The 18,911-nt window shown below is 44.4% G+C and overlaps 1 protein-coding gene across 1 annotated transcript; it reads right to left on the reverse strand.

The window, feature by feature from the left end:
- Positions 1–5,999: 5,999 nt before the first annotated feature.
- On the reverse strand, positions 6,000–8,949 carry LOC146763647 (syncytin-2-like). The gene has a single exon (XM_085566939.1). It carries the CDS (start codon positions 8,490–8,492, stop codon positions 7,125–7,127), a length of 1,368 nt encoding a protein of 455 aa, XP_085423065.1. The 5' UTR covers positions 8,493–8,949; the 3' UTR covers positions 6,000–7,124.
- Positions 8,950–18,911: the final 9,962 nt, after the last annotated feature.

Below are 18,911 nucleotides of genomic sequence, written 5' to 3' on the forward strand. Positions count from 1 at the left end.
GTGCTGTCTCTATAGTATATAAACTTGCAAGTGTATACTTCTACTGGGATTCCTGTATACTTTTCCTGATGGTTACAATGTCAAAGCCTGCAACAAGCTGCACACACATGACTTGTTTGTCACAAGTGGGTGGGAAACTCTGCTAAGGACAAGATGTGGACATATTTTTTGGTACCTAGCTGTGTCTGTGGAGGGTTCTTGATGATACGGCAGCTCTAGTACCTAAATCATGCACGGTAATGCCAGTGCTACTGTTTGAAGAGAAATCTTATTGAAGTCTATGATAAGGACATATTCCAGTACTGAGGCATTTGTAGGAAACTTGTTTTTCTGTCCTAAGCAGCATTTAGGCTCCCATTTTGGTTCAGGCTATCCCATGTGTGAGGAGGGGACTCTGAATCATCAGGGAATACCTTGGACTTGTCAGGCTTAAAATCAATACAAGAGGGCAAGGAAAAAATTCAGAAAGAATCTTGGAAAACACTGCATGAAAGGTATATTTTCTATACCTTAAAGAATTGTCTTTAAACAGCTCTGGTTTTCCCTAGCTCTTTTCCCAGCCAGAGCAGGAAATGCTGCAGGGCCCAGCATCCTCTTATGTCCTACCTCCATGCCTACAGAATTTCTGTCAGCAGGCGGGCACAGAGCTGTGTCTGGCATGCTGCTCTGAGCTGCTGCTGTGCACAGGTGGGAGCAGCGTGTGCTCGGTAGGGAAGAGGCTGTGATCCAGGGTTTCCTCTGGAGAACAGCAGGAATGGGACTTGCAGTCAGACTGGGGCTTCTCTCTGTTGTTATCATCTCTGCACTGAACACGCTGTGATCAGCACGGTACTGGCGGTTTCTTGGGGTTGCTTTGTGAATTATGTGGGTGTGTGACAGCAGGAGTTGAGTGTGTTCCTGGGGTGTCTAAGCAGAAATAGGGAACGAGATTGATAGAGGTGCTGAAGGGAATGTCTTTCTCACAAAGCCATTTAGCTACAGAGTTGGAGGATGACTTGCTGAATACTCAGGTGAGAAAGTAGGAATGAAATAGAGAACATATTTAGCTGCAGCACCTCCTTGTATGACAGGCCATTTTAGGTAAGAAAGGTGTGTGTTCAACCATGGCCAGGTCAGAAATGCTGCTTTTTCAGAGCAAAACTAATTGGGATCATCTTTGCAGAAACGGCCTCTGGCTTCTGCCTTTATCAATCCTGTGAGGACCAAGAGGCAGAGGATTGACCAAGAGCCCTGTGATATCGAGCCAGCAGCTGGTGGCTGCTGTCCTTCTTCCTTGGACCTGCCTTCCACATCCTGCTCAACTTTGAACCTCCCTCCAAGTGTCAGCTCCATTTCCACCTCCACGCATGAGCTACAAGAGAAAGATAAATTTCAGACTCCATCTGGAATCCCAGTGCCTGTCAGGGTGCAGGGGAAGATTTCTAGCTCCAAAGGTGAGAAAACAGAGTTAGACAGGGTGGAAAAATCCCATCCTTTGATTTTGATAAAATGCTTGCCATGAGCAAAGCCAAAGAGATGAGCAGAGAGTGCAGGAGCCAAGAACAAAAGGAGCCAAAACGATCCCAGCATGAAGGGTATTAAACTGATGGACCACTTTTAGATATGCTTCCATTACATTTTTTACTGGATATCTGTATGGTTTTTTAGTCATATCTAGCCTCCCATCTACCAGCACTTCCAAGTCCTCCCCACCTTCATCTCCAAGCCTCTCTTGGTGTCAGAGAAAGTCCCAAACCCAAAGATGCAGCACTTTGCACTTGGCTGTGTTGAATCTAATGAGGTTCCAAAGGCCCCACTTCCTGGTCCTTCCAGATGGCATCCCATGCCTCTGGTTTTGGCAAACTTGCTGAGGTTGCACTTAATCCCACTGTCCATGTCATTCTAGACATAGCTCAATGCTTGAGCTTACGAACAGGGGAAATCACATAAAAGCTTCATGCATAAAAAATTTTTCATAAAAACTTCCCATTCAGTATCACTCCTTTGCCAGCTTTTAATGACTGTTTCTGTTTAATGCTTCACTGTTTAGATTCTTGGAGGTCTGTAAATACTGAACAGAGGCTCAAAAGTCTTGGTACATCCTTTTGAATCAACTTCCTTTCCTCCTCCAAACCTCCAATTTGAACTATTTGTTTCTGGTTTTCCCTCACTTTAGGAGAAAAAGCAGAGGTCAGAGGAGCTCAACAAAGCAATTCAGGTCCTGTGCCTGAGAAGAGGAGGATGATGACTGTGAGACTTGCAGACATTGACTGGAGCGGTTGTGCTGCTGTTTACGGCCGGCCCTACAGGGACAGGGTGATTCATTTACTTGCTCTGAGGGATTACAAGGAGCCAGAGTTACTTGCTCGGCTGCAGAGAGATGGAGTCAGGCAAAAGGACAAGGATTCCCTTGGAAAAATCCTTCAGGAGGTGAGATCGTGAAACTTGTGCCAGTGCTTCTTCCATCATGCTATTCTACTATTCATAATTTACTACTTCCTCACCGGTTGAAATTAGAGACTTTGCCAATAGTCCTTCGAGTTAAGTTCCACTGGGATTTCTTTCTCATAGGCTTTCATAAAATGCACACCCATTGAAAGATGCAGGAGATCCTTCCTTCCTTCCTTTTTAAATATTCCCCATCTGCATAATATATCAAATAGGAATATTTCCTCTTTAGCTAGGAAAAAGCATTTTGGAACTTAGTCAAAGGACTCAAATTCAACATGGACACACTTTTAGTTGATCCTACAGTGACTTTAAGGAACTGATTCCCTGAAGCTGTGACGTTTGTTGCTGTGTTTGCCCAGGGCAGTGGCAGGGATTTTTCACCCTGAGGACATTCACAATACCATGAGAGCCATGTTTTGCCATCCCAACTGAAGTAGCCCTTTTAGATTTCTGTAGTTTGCACATAGATGTAATGAACATTTGTTTTCTGAAATGTGTGCCTGTAGGTTGCTGACCTGAATGCAAAGGATAATTCCTTCAGTCTGAAGGAGCATCTGTTTCAAACCCTTCAGACTGATTGGCCTGGCTACAGTAAAAACGATAGAGCGAAGTTGAAGTTAATACTTTCTAGGTAAGTTCAGTCTATTGGGGAAGGAAAAGAGCCTTTTTAGAAGAAAGCCCTGGGAAATGAAGCCTAGGTTCTTAGAATATGCTGAGGTAGAGGGACCTGCCAGGATCCTAGCCCTGCACAGAATCACACCAGGTGCCCAAGAGTGCTGTCCAAACACTTCCTGAAGCCTTGCTGCAGTGACCACTGGCCTGGGGAGCCTGCTGCAGTGCTCAAGCACCCTCTGGGACACGCATGTTTTCCTGATATCCTGCCTAAAGCTCCTTCAACTCATCTTCATGCTGTTTCCTTGAGTCCTGGCACTGAAGCTCTGCAAGGAAAGGACTATGACAGTTGATATTTAGGCCTTGTAACTTGAAATATTGGACCATCCTTACAGAAAAACAGCTCCATCTCAGAGCCCCACCAGCAGCAGCCAAGCAACATCTCCAGGGCCTTCGGAGAGAAACGCTCCAGCAAGACCTGCTCAGGTATTTTGTGCATTTTTAATATTCTGTATGCTGTGTAAAGTTTCAGCAGACTTGCTGGTGGTATAAAAGCTATGATGTGAATGTGCAGGAGCAGGCCTAAGCATGTTTTGCCTCAGACATTCCAAGTGCTGTGACAGAAAGGCTGTGGTGAGAAGAGGGGATCCTGCAGGGGTGGAGCAGCACTGTCCTGAGCCAAATTTCTCCTCTGCCTGAAGACTTGAGCTCAGTCCCCACCTCAACTCATTCCCTGGAGGAGGCCTCAAAAGGCTGGCTCTGCAGGAAAAATCTCCTGTACATAAGAGGCTGTCCCAGGGCCGGGCAGATGGGGCCCTCTCGCCCTCTTGTCCCTCTGTCTCTCTGTCACCCTCATTGCTGACTCCAGCTCTGCACTATCCACGTGGCTGCACCAACACAGGATCTACAGAATGGTGATATTCCCTCAGTCCCTCCTCTGTCTCTGTTTCACTCCTCCCTCACTCTGCCTGGGCACACACGGCTGTCCTGTTCTACTCCATGCTCAGTTCAGAAGTTTGCAGTGGGTGTGGGGAGCTTGTGGCCATGTGCTGTGGCTTGTGAGTCAGCAGCTTTGAGAAGGTCCTTGGGAGGAGCTGAGAGATGATTGAAGGGCACTGAGCAGCACTGAGGGCTTATTGGGAAGCACTTGTGAAACTCTCTTGTGCAAATTTAAGGGTTTGTTCGCCAACAGCTTTTGAGTCTGCACAGCAGGTAGCCTGCTGGACCTTAGACTACTGTACCTAAAAGCACAAGAGTTTCCTGACATGTGGCTGCTGTCTTTGTTCATCCTGATGAGAATTCACAAGCAACCATCACACCCTGTACTCCTGTATTCTAATAGCGAAGCACTAATCTCATTTTTAACACATAAAACTCTAAAACAGCCAGGTGCCTCTTCAGTAAGTCATGTGGGAGTTTGACAGCAAAAGCTGAGTATTTTCCTGGTGTGTACAAGCAGAAATTGGGACCTAGATAAAACTTACAGGACATCCCCTTTGGGGGAGGCTTTGCTGGAGATGCTGAAGGGAGTGGGAGCTACCTCCCAAAGCCTTTTAACAGTAGACCTGGAGAAGGACTTGCTAAGTCCTAAGATGAGAAACTAGGAATGCAATAGAACAGATATTTTCCTGGAGGTCTTCCATTATTTAACAGCTATTTTTATTTAAAAAAAAACATGTGTTTTCAACCATTGCTAGTTCACAAATCCTACTTTTTTAGAATGGAGCAAAACCTGATCTGGGTCAGAGAGTAATGAATTGTTTTGTTATTGTTGTAGAAACGGGGTTCTGTCTTGACCAGACCTGTGATGAGCAAGAAGCAGAGGATTGAGCAGTAGCTCAGTTACCTCCAGCCAGCACCTGGTGGCCGCTCTTCTTCCTGGCTGCTGGCTTTGACATCCCATTCTACTTCCTACCTGTCTCCAAATGTCGGCTCCATTTCCTCTGCACCTTTTGGGTTTAAGAAAGACACAAATTTCTGAGTTCTACAATGACAGCAATCATGTGCTGAAGACTACCATGTGAAAAAAGATGTGAAAAGAATTCGGGAGGCTGAAGCAGTAGTGTCCCTTGGATCTTAATGAAGGTATCAGTGTACAGCTTTTCCTAACTCCAGTGTGGATAATGATGGAGTAAAGATTTGATGATTAAGGGAAGCCTCTGCATGAATTAAGGTGCAAGAAAGACTCTATTCCAGAGTCACTAGTACAGACATTATTTAATAGTAAATGTGAACTAGAGGGATAGAAAGCTAAAGGAAGAGATGGGCCAGGCAGGGAGAAAAGCTGAGATGAACACCGAGGTGGGTTAGGCCCGCATAGGCCCTCCCTTCCTGCAGTGCAGTTGCACAGGCTCAGCTGCAGCAGTGGTGCTGCATCCCCTCATTGCATTTGCAGTGCAGGAGGGGAGGAAGAACTGTCTGTCTGTGTGTGTGTGTGTGTGTGTGTGTGTTTGTGTGTGTGTGTGTGTGTGTGGTATAAAACACTGGAAATTGCGCCCAGCTTGTCTCAGAGCAGTGATGTTGGCAAGGGCAGTCAGGCCCCTGCAGCTCTGGGGCTGTGGGGCAGCTGTGGCCTTTGGAGCAGGCAGGGCCCTGGCTCGCACTGGATGCAGCCAGGGATGCTCTGTGGAAGGCTGAGGGCAAGCCTGGCCCTGCAGGGGAGCAGTGCAGTGAGGCCCGTGCTAGGGCTCTTGCTAGCTAATGTCACTGGGCAGAGGCCAGTAGTCCAAGCTACTGCTTCTCAGGAACCTCTCAAAATGCTGAAAGGCATCTGTAGTTTTCTCTTCTAACTTGTCCTGCACACCAGTCAGGTGCATCTGGCCTGGGATGCATCCCTGGCATTAGTTGTTGTCTCTCCCTGTACTGAATTTTAACTTGGTAAAGATTTATTGCTTGTAAATATTTATCTCAAGATGGTTTGAAGTGTTCATTCCCATGTGGAATGAGTTTTTGTCATTCCAAAGAGAACCAGATCTTCAGGCCCAGAAGAGCAGAAGCTTTGGTGTGACAGTATTATTCTCATTGCCACTTCATCTTGGATTTGTATCATGAGCTTGATAAACCTCACACCTGTTGATTTGAGGGAGAAGGTTTGAGTCCCTTCAGTGGCTTTAAGCATGAATGAGTTTTGCCCTCTTTAGCAGCTGCTGGGCTTTGGGTTGTTGTTGTGGTTTCAGACTTGTCTAGAGTTTGTTGTAATAGAACAGCTTCAGTTTGCAAACTTCCCAGAAGGCTCCAAAGTCAATCTGAGAGTATTTTTACTGCTTTACATGAATAAAACCAGACTGGCTTGGCTTGGTAACCTCTGAGTCTGCCTCAAGGCTATTTTAAAGAAAAGGTCAGGAAATTCTAAACTCTGCAGAAATGCTGACATGCCTGATTTTTTTTATTTATTTATTTATTTCTTCTTCCTAGGGTAGCCCCAGCTACTCTGAGATGAAGAGCAGATGCCAGTACCTCCACAAAAAGCTGTCCCGCATTTAGCAATGAGTATCTGAATTTGGCAAGCAGCAAGTGGAGTCCTGGCACCAGTCGTCTGCTTCAGCAAGGAAACATCTATGAACTCAGGCTGTTTTATTTTAAAAGAAGATTATGTTTTTAGGATTCTTCAAGTTAGGATTGAGTAGATGATTATTTGTTAAAAACATAGGATTAGTTAGTCTAAGATTACAGAATTTAGTATTGAACTTTAGCAATAAAGAAGTTGGACTATTGTTAACAAGAGTACTGAAGTCTGTCCAAGATATATTTGGTGTTAGAGGAAAATGCCGCGGGAGACAAGACTCATGATATCATGATCATCAAGTCTCAGTTTATTGTAACAGATTACATAGTTTATATATGTTCGTTAATTAGCTCATACATATTGCAAAAGCCAAGCTCATGATTGGTTGCTATGTGACTTGTACTATTATCTTAAAAGTATCGTTATGATCGATACATGCCTGTCCGGCTGGCCTTGCAGTTAGAACAGCCTAGTACCCCCTTTGTTCTTCTCTATCTACTTCTACATACTAAGCAATTTCAATATCCTGCTTTCTGCACATCATCTATTCTTCAGGGCCATGCGAACTTTGCAGCAGTCACGTAGCCCTCCCTATTTGGATTAACTTTACAGTATCATGTCCCTTGTCGTTCAACCATTCCTCTGTCAGGCTCTCTTCATCTCCCCCGTTTTCCTTTTGTACAAGAAGGTGTGCATTCAACATTTTCTGCAAAAGCTGCTGCATCAAGCCTTGTAAGCAAGTAAACACACAGGGCAAAACAAGCAAAAGTATCACAATTATGCTTAGAACTATTATGCCATATTTGATGATGTCCCTCAACCATGGTCCAATCCCCAATCCTTTCAGCCAGCCTTCCAAGCCCAATCCGTCCTCCACCTTCAACTGTTGAGTTAGCTCGGTCAATTTTCGTATTTGCTTATGGACGGATGTAGAGTGATCAGATAAGTTCATACAGCACATTCCTTCAAATTCCTCACAACCATGACCTTGGGCTAGCAATAGGAAATCTATAGCCGCCCTATTCTGCAGTGTGGCATGTCTTACTGAGTCTACATCCAAAAGCATGTCACTTAAGGCCTTCGATGTAGCATTTGTCTGTTTAGCTAGCCAGCACCCCAGCTTGTTGAGTTGAGCTAATGCTCCTGCTGAGGCAACACCAGGCGCTAGGAAAGAGGCAGCAATAATCGCCTCAGGGGACCAAAATCTAACATTATCTTGACAGTTACTGGCAAAGTTATTTACACTGCGTCGCAATCTGCTGCCATGATAACGCCGAGCCATGTCTAATATCATTGATGTGTTGGGTGTCAGCAATGACAATCTTCCTAACGAACAAGGGCCTCCCTTTATTCTGGAAGGTATGCCAGCCCAAGCTCTGTCACCACAAATAAAGAATATTCCTCGGGGCAAAGAAAGCGGATTATTTGTTGACTTTGAAACCTTTTTGGCCGTGTACTGACACCAGATACTACTGTTTCTGTAAATTGGCAAAGTGGAATTAACGACAATTGCAGACTCATTGATTCTCTGTTGCTTGCTTGTCCAGTTAAAGTACAAACAGCAATCCATGCCAACTGCCCCCAGTAGCTCTAGCTCCTGGGGTTCTGCCGGGGCGATCGGTAAGTAGGGCACCCACCTGTCCCAATTATCTACAGTAGTATTCAAATTTAAATTATCGCAAGTTGGAACACGTGTAGGACATGGCCATGTATCCAATGGTAGACCGACTAGGCAGGTGGAGAACGGATTGCCTGGGGAAGATAAAGCAAGACAGATGGACTCTTGCCCTGTTAGATTTGCCATTGTGACCCATACATTTGTTTTAGGTTGAGGTGGGACGTATGCCTGCACACTTAGCAGCACGGCTGCGACGACGAAACCTCCTACACTGCGTGTCCCATTCCTCTGGGTCAACTTGCCACTGAATGGGGATGCCAATACCATTCTGACAACAGGAATCTATAATCCCTGTCCTTTTAACACCTAGAATTTTCTCTACTAAGTGCTGTACCCTCCAAGCTAGCCTTCTTAATTCCAGGTCTTCTGTATTTTCTATTAATCTCAGGCTCTCCCTGATAGGCTGACCTGTTAATCGTGTTAAAGCGCGCTGTGGTGAGTCAAAGCTCCACTGGCGCTGACAGGTAAGACACCAGAATGCAGAGGTAAGGTGGTGCTGATGAATCCACCAACGATGAGAGCACCCTCCACAATATATTTTTACCCAAGATTGGTGGTCATAACTATTGCAAGTCAAGCAAGCAAGCGGACAAAAGCGGTCAAAGTCTCTAGCTAACTGAGGCAAGAGGCAGTCTTCAACTTCTCTCTCCGAGTCAAACAGGAATTTAATCTGAAACTCTTCTTCTAATTCATACAGGATCCTGGAGATCGTCCTCTGTAGGCGCTGCCTCCTTCTCTGCGCCGGGCTGGTCATTGGTGGGCCGCACCCACTTAGCTGGGACCCACACAGTACCTGTTGGTGTAGAAACACAGAGATAGCCCCTGCCCCAGTATAATACTTTGGCTGGACCTTGCCAAATCCCTGTTTTTGGATCTCTATACCTGACTACCATTTGCGGAGGGGTAGGGGCTTTAGAGGCAAAATGAGTAATTGCTGCGGGTAACCCCCCATCTCCAAAAATACATAAGTGATTAAGCACAAACAGGCATTTCAATAACCTATCCTGCACGCTGACTGTATCAATGTATTTTTCCAGATATTGTTTAAGAGTTCCATTGGCTCTCTCTACTATTGCCTGTCCAGTAGGGGAGTTTGCAATCCCTGTAACGTGTGTGATGTTCCATGTTTGCATAAAGCGGGCAACACATTTACTGCAATAAGCAGGGCCATTATCAGTCTTGATCTTCTGAGGCACTCCCATGACTGCGATACAGCTGCTGAGATGTCGCTCCACATGAAGGGCCCGTTCTCCTGTCTGAGCAGTAGCCCATATGTAATGGCTGTAAGTATCAATAGTCACATGGACGTACTTCAAACGACCAAAACTAGGTACATGGGTGACATCCATCTGCCAAAGTTCATTAGCTTGCAGGCCTCGTGGATTTACTCCTATTCCCAGGCCCACTCCTCTGTTGTGATGGCTACATATGGGGCAAGCCTTAACAATAGCTCTAGCTTCTTGTAGTGGAATACGGAACTCCTGTGATAGGCCTTTGGCATTCTGATGAAAGATAGCATGGTTCTCTCGGGCCATTGTTTGCCGTGGAAGTACTACATGATGAGCAATTGACACTGACACTAATTTGTCGGCTCTGGCATTGCCTGCTCCCAGTCCTTCATTCCATTTGTGGCTGCGGACATGTATGATAGAATATGCCTCCCTTCTGTTCCTTAAGGCGCGCTTTAATTGAAGAAAGAGCTCGTAAAGACGCTGATTTTGGACCTCCTTGATGGCGGCATCTTCAATCCTTGATGCCACTCCTACGACATAGAGTGAGTCAGAAACAACGTTCAGCGGCCCCAACAAGTGAGACACTGCCCAAATAACTGCCCTTAACTCCAATGTCTGTAAGTTGTCCTGAAATGTTGCTTCCAGTATCTGGTAATGCCATTGTTGTTCTGTCTTCCAGACCACAGCCGCTCTGCGTGATTTGTGGCCTGCGTCTGTGAAAGCTGTAATGGCATTTGAGATAGGCTTCTCCTTTCTGAGGGGTTTCTGTATCCATGTCCATTTTCCTACCCATTGTAATTGTTTGGGTGTAAGGGGTCCTGTACTAACAGTAGCTGCAGATGGAAGCAATGCTTCGGCAAGGGGTGCAGAGTTTAGAAGGTACCAGTCCAAAGTGGGTTTTTCCATGGGTATATTGATTTTTACTGGTTCTGAACCACTTATCTCTAAAATACGAGTACGTCCCTTCTTGATAAGTGTTGCCAGGCTGTCGACCTTGGAGGTTACAGTTCTTTTTTGCTGTAATGGGGGTGAGATCCATTCTAGCACCACTGTCTCCCCCGTTTTCTTTTCATGCTGGGTGACAGCCCCTAATAGGTGGTCCTCAGTGTTCCAAATGGTCAAATGTAAAGGAAGATCAGGATCAAGACGTCTCACAAAACCAGTAGAGATGCAGTGTGTAATGTCGTGTAAAGCACGACGTTGATCTGACGTCAGGCGAACTGGAGTGCAGGGATCGGTTCCTTTGAGGAGTGGGCGCAGTTTGTCTAATAGGATATTAGGAATTCCAGTAACTGGCTTGAGCCATTGTAGGTCGCCCAAAAGCCTTTGCGCTTCATGCAAGGTGTTGACTGATGACTGGATAGATAACTTCTGTGGTGTAACTCGCTGTTGAGTGATCGTCCATCCCAAGTATTTCCATGGAGCAGAAAATTGAATTTTGTTGGCTGCAATGACGAGAGAAGACTTCTCTAAGGTATGCAGGATATCATGGATTTGAGAGTCTAAAAAGGGGGTTGCTTGTGCGAACAGAATATCATCCATGTAGTGATAGATGATGGTATCGGGCATGCGTTGTCGCAGTGGCTGAAGTGCTGCATCCACATATAGCTGACAAATTGTAGGCGAATTACGCATTCCTTGTGGCAAAACCGTCCATTCAAATCTCCTGGCTGGCTCGCCATGATTGAGGGCAGGGAGAGTAAAGGCAAACCTTTTAGTATCTGCAGGGTGCAGAGCAATAGGAGTCTGGTGTGGCAGATGCCAATCAAACACCCACAACTCTAACGCATGCAAAAGCCAAGCTCATGATTGGTTGCTATGTGACTTGTACTATTATCTTAAAAGTATCGTTATGATCGATACATGCCTGTCCGGCTGGCCTTGCAGTTAGAACAGCTTAGTACCCCCTTTGTTCTTCTCTATCTACTTCTACATACTAAGCAGTTTCAATATCCTGCTTTCTGCACATCATCTATTCTTCAGGGCCATGCGAACTTTGCAGCAGTCACGTAGCCCTCCCTATTTGGATTAACTTTACAGTATCATGTCCCTTGTCGTTCAACCATTCCTCTGTCAGGCTCTCTTCATCTCCCCCGTTTTCCTTTTGTACAAGAAGGTGTGCATTCAACATTTTCTGCAAAAGCTGCTGCATCAAGCCTTGTAAGCAAGTAAACACACAGGGCAAAACAAGCAAAAGTATCACAATTATGCTTAGAACTATTATGCCATATTTGATGATGTCCCTCAACCATGGTCTGATCCCTAATCCTTTCAGCCAGCCTTCCAAGCCCAATCTGTCCTCCACCTTCAACTGTTGAGTTAGCTCGGTCAATTTTCGTATTTGCTTATGGATGGATGTAGAGTGATCAGATAAGTTCATACAGCACATTCCTTCAAATTCTTCACAACTATGACCTTGGGCTAGAAGAAGTAAATTAGTGGCAGCTGCTCTGTTTTGCAGAACTGCATGACAGATACTACCTATATTTGTGGCAAGCTCACTTAACATTTTAGATGAAATATTAATTTATTTTTCTGTCCAGTAGGCTAGGATTTTTAATTGTGTGAGAGCTTGCACTGAAGCAACTCGTGGGGTGAAAAATGAGGTTAGTATTACAGAAGTGCACCCCACTTCATATTTCTCATGGTTTTGATTGTTCTGTTTAACATGAAAGGAACAAACTTAATTCTAAATACAAACTACATTTATGATAAACTTAATGTTATGCTTTTGATTATCTAATTGATTGTCCCTCTTTTTCTTTTGCCATTGAAAAGCAATGGTAAAATGAACAGAAAAATCACATTACTAAAACTCATTAAAACTTAGTAAAAAAAGTCTTTAACATAATTAAAAACACACTTATGAAAAAACCCAAAGTCTACAATCTTCTGTGGGTGAAACACAAATCTTTGCACAATCCACTTTTGCTGTGCATCTTCTGATTTACTTGTGGAGAGATTAGTGTTCTCTTGAAATTGATAAGTTTAACATTCTTCAATGAAATCTATCCAGATTCTGCACCTGCTAAAACACAAACAACACTCCCCACAGGGATGGAGGGTCCTCTCTCAATTCTGTTTCCTAAAATTTGCATGAAGAAATGGAAATATCAACATCTTTATAATAAATATGAAAAAACATCAAGAACAAAACAATGCATATAGTAAAGAAACTAACAACAAATAAAAATCAATCAGATAATACACAATTAATATTACATATAAAATCACAGTTACCAAGTGCTACGCTATCAAATTGTCATCCCAGAGTCTGCAGCAGCTGATAAACCTTAAAACAACAGAGATTTGAATAAAACATGTCCGGATCATGTTTCTCCAAAACTCTCTTTGAGGTTCAGCTGCCCTACATGGTCAAATTGTCAAGCCAAAAGGACTTGAATACTTTTTGATGCAGAAAACACCTGGGTCAATCACACCATCCACGTAGAGCCAGAGCTTGGCCAGAGCTCAAACTCTAATTGGAGGATATGTTTTAACACATTATAAAACAAAAGTCCTAGAAATAACAGTTATAAGTAAAAAACCTTATTATTAAAACTTTATCAAACTATCAAATAATTGAACCTGTCTAAAATCTCTTTCAAGACAAAAATTCTCTAAATACAACAAACCCTTTCTTCAGAAATCTGAAAATTTGAAGTCTGAAATCTTGAACTAAAATTTGGACAATGAATTTTTAAAGGAAGATTAATTGCAGCTGCATAAAAGATTGGATAAAGAAAACACATGAGTAGTTAAAAAATCAAAAAGACAGGATCCTGAAAAAACATCTTGTAATCAATCACCTAAAGAGACAATAAAACATATGAAAACTGACTGTAAATACTATAACAACACCTTAATACCTTAATACCTTAATAATAATTCTTATCATAAAAATCAGACAACTCACATTTTATGATTAACTTATTAACAAGAAATGTTTAAAATAGTTTAAGCAAATCCTTTTAAAGCACTCATATAACATTAGTAACAATCACTACTTATCATTACTTACAAAAACTTAACAATCACTATTTATCGTATTATCTATAAAACTTAAAAATCACTATTACTTATATTATTATCTATAAAAACCCAAAGACAGAGATTACAAACTCAATACTAAAATTCCATCAGATGACATTTTCTTAACTCTTTGTTTTCAGAGACATTTTTGGTAATTAAATCATTACTAAAATTTCTATCTTTATACAGTGATTTTTATCTATATCATATTTGAAATAACATTGATTCACATAATGTTCATATAATGTTCATCCTTCTTGGTATTTTGGAAAACACTCGGTACTGCTGTACTTTTTCATTACGTCTCTGACTCTTGTAAGAAATTGGGAAGATGCTGTTGAAATTTTTGCTGTAGTGTCGCGATCCCGCCACCGGCGGCGCTGCTGCTCTCGGCGTTGTCGCTGCCATGGCAACCAGGACTGTGCCGCCATCTCCGCCGCCATTGCTGGGCGCTGCGGGGCGATGAGGGGCGGCGCCGCCTCGCTCCCGTCCTTGTTGTGTCACCTTGTGGATGGGAGAAGAGACACCCCCGCCACGGCCGCGCCCCGCCTGCTCCGGCTTCAGCGCGGCTGAGCCCCAGGAACGCCCCTCTCCCCCTTGCGCTGCTGCTCGGCAGCAAGGAGCCTTCCGTCTCTCGGCTGATGTCCGCTCCGCCCCGGGCTCGCCTCCGGCTCGGTGCTGGCCGGCCCCGCTCTGCCTGGCCCCGCGCCCGCTCCGTTCTACCTGATTCCCGTTCACACAAAGTGAATTTGGGATCCCAGTCCCGTTGCATAAAGCAATTTGGATCTCAATTTCTAGCACCTCAATGCTACTAGTGTCTATGGGAGGTACAGGCATTTCAGAAGCAGAGATGCGAATGGGAAAATTTGTGAGAACCGGAGGGTTTGGCTCACTGGAGAGAAGCGAGGGTTTACATTCCTTATTTTTCTCCAGAGCTGTCCGTATCACTTCCACCGCCCTCTTTTCTGCCTGACACATTAACAATTCGTTATCAACCACTCTCCAAAGTTTACTCATTTTCTTGCCCGGTTTATCCTCATCTAACACTAATTCCCACAACTTATCCCTATATCTTCTCCATTCTGAAAGTTTATGAACACTATGGGGGTTTACGAAAAAGCCGTAAGACTCAGCATGATGCAATAGCGAAGGGAGATCCTTATCTAAGTCAATCCCCCTAATCTGCCTTTTTCTAAGAGAAGCACTAAATAAATCATATGCTGCTTGCCTTTCCATGATTACGTCGGTACCGTTGCTGGCTCCTTCAGGCTTCGGCAGCACGTATCGGCTGAGCCCGCTTCTACGGTCACTCAGGGCGCGGAGAAGAGCGTTTCGCCTCTTCTCTTTATTTTCGCCGTCCTTCCAGCTGCAGGACCCGCACTCCAACGCAGCACCCCTCTCGCCTTAGGCTCAGATCAGGTCCCTGCTTTCGGGCGCCAGTTGTTGGACAGAGCCACGGGAGACAAGACTCATGATATCATGATCATCAAGTTTCAGTTTATTGTAACAGATTTCACAGTTTATATATGTTCGTTAATTAGCTCATACATATTGCAAAAGCCAAGCTCATGATTGGTTGCTATGTGACTTGTACTATTATCTTAAAAGTATCTTTATGATCGATACATGCCTGTCCAGCTGGCCTTGCAGTTAGAACAGCTTAGTACCCCTTTGTTCTTCTCTATCTACTTCTACATACTAAGCAATTTCAATATCCTGCTTTCTGCACATCATCTATTCTTCAGGGCCATGCGAACTTTGCAGCAGTCACGTAGCCCTCCCTATTTGGATTAACTTTACAGTATCATGTCCCTTGTCGTTCAACCATTCCTCTGTCAGGCTCTCTTCAATTTGGTTTATAGTTTCTTCATCCTACCCTAGGTCCCAGTTCCAGTAGCATGTTTTGGGGGTTTATTAGAAATGACACCCAGTTGATTAGAGGAAAAACAAGGGATGAAGCTTTCCAGCCTTTCCTTTCCTTCTTCTCTGAATCTGTTATTTCCCTTTTTGAAAATGGTCAGTTTCCTCTGAATGTTAAAGAGACCACTTTCGTCATATTTAATCTAGTAAGCTTCCTCTATACAGTCTACAGCTTCTCTAAACTGAGGGCTAAGATGTCCAGAGGAGCTGATGAGACTCCTAATCCAGAAGTAGACCCAAATGGGGAGAATTCTGAGTAATGCAGAAAATAAGAGAGAATGAGCCAAACCCCAAAAGAATTTTCTGATCCCCTGTGAGAACCCTGGGTTTGGTTTGGGGTCTTGAGTGGTGGTAAAGTCTCTCCTCCAACCCATGCTTCCAAAGAAAAACTCCACAGCCTCTTGTTGTTTGGTCTCAAGGCAGTTTATTGCGAGTTATCTAACAGATTGTGTTCGCGGGCTGCGGCTGTTTGATCAGCGGCCCCGGCAGAGACACACACACTCCTGACACCCTCACTGTCCAGTGTCTTCTTCTTCTCCCCCCCACCCAGGGCTGCTGCTATTTTTATAAGATATATTACATATAACATGTTTGCAATTATTCCCCAATACCTACTACCAATATTACCAAGTGCTTTTCTACTCTAAACCAATCTGTGAATGCCAACATCACCAAGAACATGGAGGCAAGGAAGAAGAATGAGGAAGAATAGGATCAGCCCACTTTCCTCCATCTTAGAACTTCTGACCCCTATGTACAAAGTAAAAACCCCCCTGTACAGGTGCTAAAACCCCCCTGTACAATACTAAAACATTTTCCTCTCTGTTTTGTAACTACTTTTACTATGCTATCTAACCCTTTGTGACTGCTCGTTCCACCTTCAAAGCTGGTAATTCATTCCATGGCTCAAACTCGAAATCACAGCTATTTCCAGCTGCCTGCTGGGGTCTAGAATGCTTCTGACCAAGGCCTGGAACCTCTAAAAATGTCTGAGAGACATTTTAAGTTCTCACAACAGAGACGTGAGTGTGAAACCACAAAAAGTTGTGTGACCTCATAGGGACAAAGTTACATCGCAGAGATGTCTGTGTGATATCACAGAGATGTCAGTGTGACCTCAAAGAGATGTCTGTGTGACATCACAGACAGCTGTGTGACATCACAGTGATGTCATTGTGACATCCCAGAGATGTCTGTGTGACATTACAGAGAGCTGTGTGACGTCACAGAGATGCAAGTGTGACGTCACAGACAGCTGTGTGACATCACAGAGATGTCATTGTGACATCACAGAGAGCTGTGTGATGTCAGAGAGATGTCTGTGTGACGTCAGAGAGATGTAAGCGTGACATCACAGAGATGTCCATGTGACACCACAAAAAGCTGTGTGACCTCATGGGGTCAAAGTGACATCAAAGAGATGTGTCTGAGACATCAGAGAGATGGCTGTGTGACATCACAGAGATGTCAGTGTGACATCAGAGAGAGATGTGTGGCATCACACAGAGGTCTGTGTGACATCACAGGAGGTTGTGTGATGTCACAGAGATATCCAGGTGACATCATGGAGAGATATCAGTGTGAAATCACAGACAGCTGTATGCCATCACTGAGATGTAAGGGTGACATCAGGGAGATGTCTGTGTGACATCAGTGTGGCATCACACCGATGTCATTGTAGCATCACAAAAATCTGTGTGACATCAGACAGATGTCACACTGACATCACAGACAGCTGTGTGACATCACAGAGATGTTATTGTGACATCACAGAGAGCTGTATGACGTCAGAGAAATGTAAGCGTGACATCACAGAGATGTCTGTGTGACACCACAAAAAGCTGTGTGACCTCATGGGGTCGAAGTGACATCAAAGAGATGTCTCTGAGACATCACAGAGATTTCTGTGTGACATCACAGAGATGTAAGGGTGACATCAGGGAGATGTCTGTGTGACCTCACAGACAGCAGTGTGATGCCACAGTGATGTCATTGTGACATCACAAAAATCTGTGTGACATCAGACAGATGTCAGTGTGACATCACAGATAGCTATGTGACATCACAGAGATGTCCATGTGACACCACAAAAAGCTGGGTGGACTCATGGGGTGGAAATGACATCACAGCGATATCTGTGTGACATCACATGCAGCTGTGTGACATCACAGAGATGTCATTGTGATGTCACAAAAATCTGTGTGACATTAGACATATGTCATTGTGACATCAAAGAGAGCTGTGTGACATCACAGAGATGTCAGTGTCACATCACAGAGAGCTGTGTGATGTCACAGAGATGTCACTGTGACATCAGAGAGAGCTGTGTGATGTCCCAGAAATGTCAGTACGTCATCACAGACAGCTGTGTGACATCAAAATGTTGTCATTGTGACATGCCAGAGAGCTGTGTGACATGACAGACAGCTCTGTGACATCACAGAGATGACTTTGTGACACCAAAAAAAGATTTTTTACCTCATGGCGTCCAAGTGACATCACAGAGATGTCTGTGTGACATCCCAGAAATGTCAGTGTGACATCACAGACAGCTGTTTGACATCACTCTGATGTCAGTGTAACATCACAGATATGTCTGTGTGACATCACAGAGAGCTGTGTGATGTTACAGAGATGTCAGGGTTACATCACAGACTGCTGTGTGACATCACAATGATGTCACTGTGACATCAAAAATGTCAGTGTGACATCACAGACAGCTGTGTGACATCACAGATATGTCATCCTGACATCACAGAAATGTGGATGTGACAGCGCTGAGAGCTGTGTGACATCACAGAGATGTCTGTGTGACATAACAGGAGGTTGTGTGATATCACAGTGATGTCCATGTCACATCACAGAGAGCTGTGTGACGTCACCAAGAGGTCAGTGTGACATCAGAGACAGCTGTGTGAAATCACAGAGAAGTCAGTATGACATCATAGGGATGTCCATGCGACATCGCAGGCAGCTCTGTGACATCACAGTGATGTCATTGTGACATCACAAAAAGCTGTGGGAGCTCATAGGACCGAAGTGACATCACAGAGATGTCTGTGGCTGCACCACTTCTGCTTTGGTTCCTGCCTGCATCTAGAAGTGCCACAGATGTGCCAAGTGGGACCAGTGGCCCATATGCCAAGGGCAGTGTAGTCTGGAGGGCATGAATGAAGAAGAGCCATCCCCACTTTTAAACCTTACCAAAGGCACCAAGAAATGTCACTTTGTAGCTTTAAGAGACAGCTGACTGCAGTGGTGTGTTTTTCTTTCATTTAATATTTGTTTAATATCTGTTTCCCCCCCCCCCCCCCATCCCTAATCACCTCCTCTCCCCAGTGTCAGTCTTCCCTAGCTCTCCCCTAACCCCCTCATCTCCAAGTTGCCAATCCTCCCTTTCCCTGCCCCTTTCCCTGGAACCTTCCCTGTCATTCATCCTAGCCCCCTCCTCAGCTTCCAGACCATTCCCTGTCTATTTAGTGAGGCTCAACACTCTATTGAT

The sequence above is a fragment of the Lonchura striata genome, chromosome Z (genome assembly GCF_050655825.1).
Source record: "Lonchura striata isolate lonStrDom1 chromosome Z, ASM5065582v1, whole genome shotgun sequence".
Lineage (NCBI taxonomy): Eukaryota > Metazoa > Chordata > Aves > Passeriformes > Estrildidae > Lonchura > Lonchura striata.